This window comes from Oxyura jamaicensis, chromosome 9 (assembly GCF_011077185.1).
Source record: "Oxyura jamaicensis isolate SHBP4307 breed ruddy duck chromosome 9, BPBGC_Ojam_1.0, whole genome shotgun sequence".
Lineage (NCBI taxonomy): Eukaryota > Metazoa > Chordata > Aves > Anseriformes > Anatidae > Oxyura > Oxyura jamaicensis.
Window position 1 is genome coordinate 15,066,912 of NC_048901.1, and position 11,745 is coordinate 15,078,656.

At 46.6% G+C, this 11,745-nt stretch overlaps 1 protein-coding gene across 1 annotated transcript in view; it reads right to left on the reverse strand.

The window, feature by feature from the left end:
* TP63 (tumor protein p63) overlaps positions 1-5,963 on the reverse strand; it is a 226,017-nt gene extending 220,054 nt beyond the window's left edge. The window contains exons 1-2 of the mRNA XM_035334735.1: positions 5,738-5,963; positions 926-1,125 (exon numbers count right to left, since the gene is read on the reverse strand). Coding sequence (XP_035190626.1) covers positions 926-1,109 — 184 coding nt within the window. The 5' untranslated portion in view covers positions 1,110-1,125; positions 5,738-5,963. The remainder of the gene's footprint in view (positions 1-925; positions 1,126-5,737) is intronic.
* Between the last annotated feature and the right edge of the window lie 5,782 nt (positions 5,964-11,745).

The following is an 11,745-nucleotide window of genomic DNA, read 5'->3' on the forward strand; positions in this document are numbered from 1 at the left end:
TGCACATCCCTCAGATCAGTACAGGAACTAAGTACACAGCCTTGCAAGGTGCCAAGCAACTTCTGTCTTCGGTGAAAGCAGCAGGAGGTAAAAGCACTGAGAACTGAGCCCTTGCAGTAAGTGGCTGAGATGACAAATGGCAGTGATCAGCCAAGCACCCCCTAACACCACCCTAGGTCACCAGGTGCTGCAGCTTGTCACTGCAATGTAATTTCAGTTCTCTCTATTGAACTTTGCTTCCTAAGCACTGGGGGATAATCCACCTCCCATATAACAAATCAGACAGCAACATACGTTAGGAATTTGCTGCAACTCCAGCCCTCAGTGACCAGTACAGTTTCAACTGTAAACAAACACAAAGCTGCAATTTGCACCAACTGTTTACTCTGATTTTAAGTCAGGGTTAGCTCTGCCAGGACGAATTATGCCCTCCTTTGTCTTCAAGAAAGCTGGCCATAGACTAGAGGAATTGAGACTCTTTTTTTAAAAAATAATAATTAAAAAAATAAAAATATTACATAACCCATCTGATTAGATAGATCCCTTTTCACCAACTTTTCCTTCTCCATAAATGACCAGGAATTTTACAGCTTTTATTGTATCTCTCGTCTTCCACCATTACTCATATATAGATTTATAGCCTGTATGCTCACTAGAAGTTAGGATAACCAAAAAAAAAAAAAAATCTGCTAGTGAAAATCACAGTACAAATGCCAGTGAATGAGGTCAAACTCATGGGCACTTCTCCCTGTTAATGTAAGTAATGAAGCTCCAATTCAAATCTGGGGTTGCTACAGCAGAGTGCTTATGATTTTCTCAGCTGTGTAAAAGCTGAGTATTCTATGTGAGACTCCAGCTCCCAAACAATTTCCAGCATAGATGGACTAGTGAACAGGGAAAATAAACTGTTGCAGGCTTTGCTTACCCTGATTATGAAGAACTTCCTCAAGGCATACTGTTTGCATAAGGCTTGAACAGTGACTGGGTTGGGAAGTCACAGGTGAGGACATGGGATTCCCATCTGAGAGAATCCAGAACTTTCCCATTACCATCTTCAGCATGTTTCTCTTCCGACTGCCCCATCTGGAACTCTTGGTTGTTTTTACCATCTGACATTTCAACAGCCTAAAAGAAGCAAAACAACCCTTTTAAACAACCAAAATGTTTGATCAGATCTTTTACATAAATGAAATGCTAGTGTATGCCAGGCATCTGAACTTGGTAAAAATAAATGAGTACTTCAAACCCACTATTGTTCTCAAGGTCTCTGACCTTTAAAACGCCATTCTATTCTATTTGTAAACAACTCTGACATGACAGAACATGTGAATACCACTTCACCCTTTGGTAGCAGCATCTATCCCAAGACCTCAAAGTGTTCTGCAAATATTAGCTAAGACTCATATGCCTCTAAAGAAGTACTCTTCTACAAATATTAGCTAAATCTCATGCCACACTGCTCAGCTCATAGGAGGTCAGTGCTATTCCCCAAGTTCAGAAAGGTTCAGTGTTCTGGTTAAGGTTACTCGAGAGTTCTGTACGAGACACCAGCAATAGAAATAAGAGACTGTAAGATTTACACATGCATGAACCTCCAGCACCTTGTCCAGGGTATTGCCCAAGTCTGCATTTCACTTTGGGCAAGTCTAGTAACACAGGACCCAAGTCTAAAACAATCCAGATTTTATCTATTCAAGAGGAAGTAGCCAGGAAAACTAAACCAGTAGTTTAATTCTCACCTAATCCCCCCACCTTTAACGCTGACAGTCTTTTGTGCACAATGGGGGAAGCCAACAAATAGGAAGCCTCAACTTACATTTAGCAATGACCAAAAAGAGGCATAGGGGCCTGAGTGCAACACACCACACCAATACAGTGAGCAGCGATGAACTCTGAGATGAAGTCATTCAGATTTCAGGCAAATAGCAGTTTAGCATAGCTGCATTGGCACAGCCAGACTGGTTGCTAGCCAATGATGGACAGACTTAAAGATAAGGCCATGACAACATCTTCATGGTAATCAGCTAAACGGCCTAGGATGACTCTTTGGAAGCAACTCATTTCCAAGGAAGAGAAGAAAATGCTTGACTTTCATTTCTGCCTCTCTTTTGTAAAACTGGTCACCGACATTTGTGTAATGAAACTTTTCAACACCTCTTGTCAGAGGACGTCACTCCAAGCTCTGCCCAGAACCACATTTTATGTTGATTTTGATTCCCTTTAAGGTTATGCTTCCAAACACCCTTCCCTACATCTTGTTTTAGGTAACCTTAAATTCCCAACTGGCCTTCCTACTTCAGGATTACTGAAAGAATTGATAAGCCTCACAAAGCTGAAAGCTCAGAGCCTGAGCTTGCAGAGTAGCAAAACAGAACAAACTTTCCAAATATTTTATTTTTGCCTGTAAACGACAGTTTATCTCCCTTAGTTTAAGAACAATGGCTTCCTAAAGGTGTGATGCTAGTCTTTAATAACACAAAATTGTACCAGTCTAAGATGATAAATATGATACCTAGTCTCCAATTATAGATATCATGTTGGTTGTGTTTTTTGTTTGGTTATATTTCTCCAGAAGTTTCTCCTCTGTGTTTTATGCCTCCTGCAACACACATTGAACGTGAACTGGAAGTGCTGAGTGGTGCAAGCAACAACAACAGCAGACAGCATGAGGTTCAAGTTCTTCAGGTGGTTACTTTATTGTTGGATAGAAGAGGCTACTCCACGTCGGTGTTGGCTCGCGGCCTTTCTGTAACATATTGTTGACTCATGGAGTGCACTGTGAAAACTAGACAACACTGATGAGTGTTCCCAGAGACTTCCAAACACTGCAGGAGTAAAAAGAGAAGGTCTACAGATGACTTCATGACAGTACATCGTTAGTATCTGTTTCCCCAGCAAGAAAAAATATTTGTTAGTACAGTGCATGTAAAGTCACAGGCCAAATGCAGAACAAAAAGCAAGAACTAGGAACCTGAGACAGCTAGCCAAACTCAGAAGGAAAACAAAACCTGCATCATTATCTTGGGGTGGAGTGGGATGGTCCAAAACAAGCAAAGTGATGGCTTGTTTCCCTGATTACGTGCATCTCAAGACTGGGTGCCTTCCTGGGGCAGAACAGAGCTCACAGCTTTTGGTGCAGTGGTAACTACACATTTTGGTGGTGACTTAACGGAGCTCAGCAGACCAGAACAACCTTAGTCTTTGATACAGTGCTTCAAACTGGGGAAGGAAAACAAACAAAACCAAAAGAGGTCTGAAAGCCATTTTCCTCACTCTACAACTCAAATTACTAGAAGGATGAGAGTTCTTCCATCAATAGAAGTGATTTTTCAATCAGCAGAACTGATACATAGGCCAAAATGCTTCTGTTCTTAACAAGAAGACAAGATTCCCTCTTCTAAGAGACCTGCTGGAGATGCTCTCAGACTTACTCTGCTTGCTTCCCAGTAGTTTGGCTTTGCCTCTTGGCCATTACGTGCCCTGCTCCCACCCCTTTCACCACCTCTCGGACCAGGGGTGCAGTGGAACACGGCACACTGTCAAACACGGTTACTTTCATGCAGGAAATGCTTCTGAGGCAACACAGCCGGGGCAGAGTCTCACAGTCCCGGAGAGTTTCCTTTTCCTCAGAAACAGGGTAGGCTCTCTCTGATAGGATCCTTCAGGTCATAATTCCCTGGCTGAGGAGCAGCTCCCAAACCTTGTCTTATCAGGACTGATGGAAAGTCACCACCTCCTCATGCTGTCCCATGGTAGATGGTGCAGAGATGTGCTCAGCTGGAATTACCCTAGTGTAAGTCACAAAAAGACCAACAACCCAGATACTGTTCCTCTTTTCCTTGTTGCACAGAGCCCCAGAGACTCCCTGTGAACCGTCCCTGCAGGCCCCAGACTCGTGGTGTGAGCCCCCCTCCCTCCCATGCACCCAGGTTAAGGCCAGCACTGCCACGAGGCCCCAGCACCACGGCAGGTTCCCTTTCTGCAGGATACCCTATAAAGGTATACCAACACACTCCCTGCCCTAAAATGCTCTATGCTTATGCAGATGAGGAAAACAGAAGATAAAAATAAAGGGGTGGCCATAACAAGTGCACACAGTTAATCTGAGAGCCGGGGCTTTTGTTGTAGAGCCACTCAAGGCTTTCCACTGATACTGCTGGTGACTTTCTAATAGCCCAGTGGAGCCACAGCACACCTGGATGTCTCGTGCTTCCCAAAGGCTGTGCGTGCATCCGAGGAATGCGTGGAGCTAGGTGACCTTGTCTTTGATGTCAGATATCGGGATGAACAGAGGATGAATTTGTCTTCAGAGAGGTGTCTTTCTACCTATTAATTTATGCCACACCACAGACTTCTTTTGAAGCAAGAGCAGTTGCAATGCACAGCTTTCTCATCTTCGCTTTCCTGCTGCCCTATCCAGCTGTCCACAAGGAGGTCACATCCCCTCTAAAAATCTTTGCTTTGCAGCTTACTTCTGCTCATTTCAAAGTTGCTGCCAGCGTTACATTCTTTTCGGAGAACCCCAGGGAACTTCTAACCTCAAAATTAAGCAAAACAAAGTCCTTTGAATATTTTCCAATTAACCTGAGATTGACACTAACGTTTTGCTTTCAGTGCTCCCAGTATCTGAACAATTGGATTTCTTCTCTATGCCCCAGCTGCCTGGCCTTTGGCAGCATCAAAGATCTAAGTAATTCCTTTCCCAGAGATCACTCTGGTTTTAAGACAGAGAGACCCTTTTCTGCTAAGTTCACTTATACATTGCTCTTCCAGGCTGTGTCATTTAGCAGCAGAGATCAGAGAAGCCTTGCAGCAGCACAAATCCAGGGAAGATATCAAAGAGGAGTCAGCATGGCACGTTTCTCACACACTAGCAATGAGGGCAAAGTTAATACTGTTGAAAGCCTTCCAGGTTGCATCCTGCTCTCAGTCTCACGGCATAATATCCAGAGAAAAGTCATGCTGTCATGACAGAGCGTTAGTTCTGAATCTCCAGAGCCAACAGGGAGCATAACTGCAATGCCATAAAAATATCAACATCTGTAATTCATGCAAGAGACCAGGGGTACCAGGCACAGTCCCAGGCTGGTGTGAGCAGAAGCACGCCGGCCTTCAGGAGCCTGCGGGCACCACAGCCTGTTAACCAACCTTCATTTGAGCTGATGGCGATGCTGGAACATGCGACCCTTGGCAATGCACGCACGAACTCTCTCACTCAGCTGGAAGTGCAGTTCTGCCAAAGTCACAGCTGGACTCTGCACAACCCTAAACAAAGGGAGAAGTCTCCCAACACGTAGTTAAACAACAGCACTCCCTGCAGATACACGCAGCGCCTAGGGAACAGCCGCCCCGTTAGAGACAACGTGTTTATGCCATGTATTGTCTACTGTCACTTAGGTAAGGCTCACCTAAAAGCTCCTGGGTAGATTGCCAATGTGCCCCAACTGTGAAGTGGGGAATTTGAGAGCAAACTGAATGCTAGCCTGCAAACATCCCTCTGAAGAAGGCAAAATAGCCACCCGCACTGTATAGATAAGAAAACCGAAGCACAAGAGCCAAGTGTACCAGCTCTCCCTCCCTTCTTTCTAAACCACAGACAACAACAATCCTTCCCCCAGTTACTGGAGCCAAAAGGCAATTTCAGAAAAAGGGAAGCTGCCCCTTGCCTAGAACCAAGAAGCCAAGAGTAACTATAGGTAGCAGCCTGAAGCCTGCGCAGCGCTTTTCATAGTTTTACCTTGAGATCTTTCCTCCAGCATACCCCTGGGGTCCCTGCTTGTACTCAGGAAAACATGCTGTGCGCTGTATGCTCAAGGAGTTCACCTTCAATAAATAATCCAAGCAAAGGGAGCCAGTGCTGGCACAGTTGCACGGGTTGCTGCAGGGAGAGTTTGCAGCAATGTCAAACTCACCTTTGCTGGTGGCTGTTGCCACTTGCTGGGAAGGAATCCAGCCCCCAAAGGGGAACACTTAGGACTATCAAGAGCCAAGAGCAATTTAGCCCCCATTAACTAATATCAAATATAAAGGACACATTCCAGCACGTAGCAAGAAGCCATTACCTCCTTGAAAGGCAGTTAAGAAAGATCTGGGGTTTAGGACCCAGAAATTATAAAATAGAAATACATAGAAATTCCCCCTCTCCCCCCAAATGACTGCAGGATACTATTGCTCAACAAACATCACTAGTACCAGCAGCGTGCAGATTTCTGCCTGGAAAAGTCCTGGTTCAGAAGCATATTGTTGGCCCAATCCAGAGACAAAGCAATGAGACCCATGGGCAGCACTGTTCCGGATGTTAGGCAAGATGAACATTAGCATCTCTTCTTGACTTTAATAAAATCAAGTTGCATGCATTCTCCCTGTCCCGAGGAAACAATACGCGACAGGTCATTCTGAAGGAAGAACAAGATCCAGGATTAAGCAATAAAGGCATACCAAAGTACTGCTGAAACTCCCAGAAGTAGCTAAGCGGGGACACACTACAAAGCAGGGCTATCCAGCTTTCAGGTCAAGAGCCCTTGGGGCACTTCGTTTCACGCAGCCCTGAGCATACTTTGTGTGGGATCAAGACACCAGCACGAGACTCATCTGCTGAATGCTGTTTAGTCCATAGGTGCACTATAAAAGCCTTCCATAGCCAAGGCTGATCCTTCCCAACACCGACTTTGAGAGGATGAAGAAAAAGATGCTTTCACATTCACCTAATGGCCCTTGAGATAGTTGCAGCCCTACAGAAAACCTCAGCCTTAAATCTTAAATCTTTCCAGAAAGGTGGTATCAGGAACATGAAACTTTATAAAGGTAATGGTAAACCATCAAGAACTGCAGCTGCTTGTCTGGAGATGTGAGTTTCTAGCCTGGTTACACAGACCTGATGGTGAAGACCAGGCTCATCCTTTGACTCTTAGGCCCTCCAGGGCCAGCAGCTGTGCCATACCACTGGAACCAGCCCCAAGCCATCTCACAGCCTGCCTTTGCTTGGGGCAGGTCAAAGAAAAAAGCTGGTGAAGAGGACGTAGGAGTACAGCAAATATTCACAGACTAAGGACAAGGGACCCAGAAAATTCCTGACAGACGCTCCTACAGGACGTTCTACAGACGCTCTGCATGGCCTTTTGCAAAACATCTGCCTTCCCATCCTTTTTCATCCTCTCTTCCTGAAATCCTTTGTTACTCTACCTGGAAAAACACAGGAACAGAAGTATTTCCTTCTTTTCCGTGAGTCAAATGCACCAAGGCATACACATTTGTAGCTACCTAGGAGAGGAGACAGAGTTCTCCCTTAAACTCACCACCACCACGCTCCTGGTGCGGTGTAGAAGTGTGAGCATTTCTGACAAAACCTGGATCAGAAACCAACTCCACTGCTAAATAAGTGCTAGTAGCAGTAGGTAAACAGCCTTTCATTCCATCCTACTCCCTCAAAGGCTGAGCATGCCAGCAAAGACAGCACAGACTCTCCAGAGCAGTAAATAACCAAGTAGGCAAAGCAAACAAACATTTGAAACTCCATATGGCAGAAAACCTCTCTTTGGAAGGAGGGGGTGAAAACAGTTTTGTCAGAAAGGAGGAAGTTTTCTCCCCTCGCCTTCTCCCCACTTCCCCAGCCCTTCCTTCCCTTGTTTACTTTGTTTCCCTGATTCTAACCAAGTCAGAGAAAATCTAGTATTTGTGGAACTGGGCTCTTTCTGTTTAACTCCAGCTGTACCCACAGCCCACATACTGGCTTGGTAAAACTCGCCCAGTCTCACAAAGTGGTTTCTCCAGCTTGAAATAAAGCCATAGTGATTTTTACACTACTAAAATGACTGGTTCTCGATGGGGCTAGCAATTATCCCAAGACGGACCATGTTGCACAGCTTGGGGATGCAGGAGCTTTCTGTGCTCTTTGCTCTGGCACTTCAGCCTCTTGAAATAAGACAGCACAGGGAGCTCCACGGCAAAATATAAAATCTCACAGAGCACAGCTCAGAAGATTTTTACCTGTCACAGGTGTGGGATTGGAGGGAGCTTGCTGTTAGTGTCAGGTCAAGGAAGAAGCAGCATCCAATTTCAGAGGAAAGCTCTGGCCAGAAACACCAACTGTGAGGCTCCTTGGGGAAGGTATCTCAGGTACCTCAGGGTATCTGTACCACTTTCTCTATGGGGAATGCCTGCTTGCATAGACAGACCAGAGGAAGGCAGTTTGTTTCCTTCTGTTTGATTTAGGAGGAGCGGTTGCTTTGGGATCAAACAACCAGCTCTTATCAGAGAGGGTCTGGGGCCTGCAACTGCATAATCTGGTATCAGAAAGTCCCCTTGGGCAGGGACTGTGAGAACAGATGCTGACCTCAGCCAGGCAGCACAAAAACAAACCTCAACACAAAAGGCAGAATGTCATGAAATAAGAGTGCTTGGGAAAGGAAACGGGGAGAAACCGAATCTGAAATCCTGATGCTTCTAGGAGCCATGCAGAGGGCTAGCTGAGCAGAGCGAGACGCGGCCAGCACAGGGTTGCACGAGGGCAGGCTGAGGGTCTGAGCGTGGCCACAGCCTGGGCCAGCTGGAGAAAGAGCAGCAACACCTCTGCTGCAACCCAGGGAGCTTCCAGGGTGGCAAGCGAAACCTGTCAGCGCCAGCCACGCTGCTGCTTTCTGTTTGTGCTCTTGCTGAGGTCTGGCAGACAGACTCGCCCTTTGCCGTCTGCCTGGTCAGCGCCCAGCACAGCACCAAGGGCTCTCAGTCCTGCTTGAAGGCAGAACAAATCTCTGCCCGGGAGAGCAGGGATGAGACAGGCATGGGGAAGGTAAGTGGCAAGCCCATTTTGCTTTCATGTCTTTTCAGACTGAACATTTTGGAAGGAAAGTTTGCCTCGGACTGAGCCTCTGTCTGGGATTAATTCAGCTCAAATTTGTAGTCACCGCAGGCAGCGGGGAAGCTGCAGTAGCTATTAGAGGACAAGCCAAAGAAGTAAAAGCAAGCAGGCACAAAGAATCGGCCCTTGCCCTCCCCTAAAAACAGAAAGGAGGCACAGAGATACAAATTAAAAAGCAACTACTGGTCACCAATACTAGCCAGTCACTGCGGGCTGGCCAGCAGTGGGATGGCGGCCCCAGCCAGAGCGGCTCTGGCACAGGGATCATGGCACACCCTGCTCCAGCATTAGACTCCAGCAGAGCTGCCCCAAGCTGCCTGGGAAGGCCAGAGGAGCTGGGAGCAGCCTCGAGGGGAAGGAGGGGATAAGTTCTGCCCCCTGCTCCAGCTGCTGCTCTGCCCCAGAGGACGGGAAGAGCAGCCGGCTCGCTGCCGCCTGCAGTCAAGATGCTGGTGTTGGCTGAGGGACCTGTGGAGGGGAGAAAGCCAGAAAGAGAAAAGTGCAGAATAAAACGAGGCGATTGCGTGGCAGAGACAGGGTAAACACAACAAGACAGCTCAGCACCCAGGCATATCACTCCAAGCGACTGGCCTCCTCACTGCCTTGCACACACAGCACTGTGGAAGCCCAGGGCGGTGGCGATTTCCCCCCCGGGGGCTGTAGGATTTCCCACCAGCTCAGCGAGGCTCCCCTGGCTGCCTGCAGGCACCAAGGCGGCGCAGTGCCCCTGTAGCAGCTCCCCGCGTGCCATCGCCTGCTCGGACAGGAGGTGGCAGCAGATGGCTGCCGATAGCACCCAGCCGGGCCCAGGAGCATCACCCACAGGCACCCGGGTACACGGGGCAAAAACCCTCCCCGGGTCCCAGGGCCAGGGCAGGAGGTGCTGCCCCAGAGCAGCCGTCCTCCCCGGGGCTTGCCTTCCCCCCATCCACACACGCCACACGTTGCAAGTGCTTTGCCTCAAAACAGAGATGTTTTTCAAATTCGGCCCGTATCACAAAAACAGATGGCAGCAGCTAGGAAGCTCTGATTATTATTGATTAACACAGGATTACAGGCAACAGGAGATAGCGGGAGCAGCAGAAACTAATGCAGATGTTAGCAGCAGAAGAGGACAAAACACAAAGTAAAAGCACAAGAATGAGAGGTACCCTGCCCAGGTTCCCTCCCACTCTCAGCAATCAGGAATCATGCTCAGATAACACAGTGCTCTGCAAATGTTTGTTCCCTATATCACCTGTGAGACTTCACCAGAATAAAACTTTTTCTGACGTCTAAAAAACAATAGCGACTTGAATTATTTTCCAGCACCTGGAAATATCCATTTCCATCTGCCATCATAGGAAATGTCAATGGGCAATGAGCCCAGCTGAAACAGGGAGCCCCAGAAGTCCATTCCCTCTGAATGCCTTGGGCAACTTTTGCCAAACCTCTAAAACCTGAAAAACATCTGGATTTTAGAGTGTTCCTAAGTCATCTCTCTAGAGGTGCAAAGGAAATTTCAGGGTTGGGTAACAGTGCTGTAAAACAGTGACACGAAGCAGAATGGGAACCAGTAAAAGGAACGGACTGGACCACCACTGGCCAACCACCAGCTTGACCCCTACCTTTCATTCTGATTTTTGCTGTCTCATGCCTGGGTCACTCTGGCCCCATCCAGATGCCCATCTCACAGCAGTTATCCTTCAGACAGTGCACCACTGGCTTAGTTTGCTCCTGCAGCATCAAATGAAACTCGATCGTTGGATAGAATGCAGATGTGGTGATTGAAGTTGCTCCTTCAGCCATCCCTTCTCTTGCGTGTATGCTGGACTCTACCTCTCACATAATATTTGCCCTTCCAACAGAAGAGGTTCACACACTGTTGTCAGAAATGTTACCAGACAGAGAGCAACTTCCATATGCTCTTCCCAGACAGAACAGACCTTCTTCCTGGGAGAAAGTCCTAAGAAACAAGATGGGTCATAGAAAGCAGTGCTGACTGGTAACTCAACAAATCACCAATACCACCCCCAGAGTCCCCAGACAATCATCTGCACTTAATTCCTGGTCTGTTTTTAAAGGTCTCCAGCAAGGAAAATAGTATAATCTTGTTCAAAAATCCAGTAAATATTAACTCCTCTTACCCACAGAAAACACTCACTTGTCTAAGCTAAGTCACATTCTCCATTTCAAGGTAAGCCCAAGACTTTTGGGCCTATCAATGGGCTATGTAAATGCTTTCTTCTTGCAGTATCTGTTTACATATTTGAAGACTACTCATGGCTCCCTGGCTTTTCATCTACAGATGAACTCTTCAGGTAAAGACAATTTGATGTAATGGCAACTCAAATCTGTTCTAAGAAAGTCAATAAATGTAAATATTGCTAATATTACAAATCAGAGGAAGCAGGGAGACAGATCTTCAACCCACCAGCTCTTTAGAAGTTATAGAAGCTACATAACCCAAAAGTATGGTTTATTTTGTTTTCTTTTTTAAAACCAGATTTACAATCTGTTGAAGACAATATCAGAGTGGAAGATGTAGACTTGCCTGCTCTACAGGTTACTATGGAGACATCCTTCCCTTCATTATTCTGCAAACAGACCATATTACACAGAAGTGAGAAGTTCTTATTTTTGGCCATTCAAAAATTGCCCATGGTCAGAGTGTTTCACATGCTATGAACGAACAAACATCTGTGGTGAATCAGTTTGCTTCATCCCAACTTTGGCTAAGGGGAACTCGGCTGGCCAGGAGATGAAGTTCAAAAGATACACATCATCTTTTGAAGTCCCATCAGAGAACTGATGGCTTCCCTTGCTGATAAGTACCCCAAAACTTTGATATCTGCCCCCAGAATAACACAAGAAAATCCCATCAGGCATGATGAATCACACACTCTTCT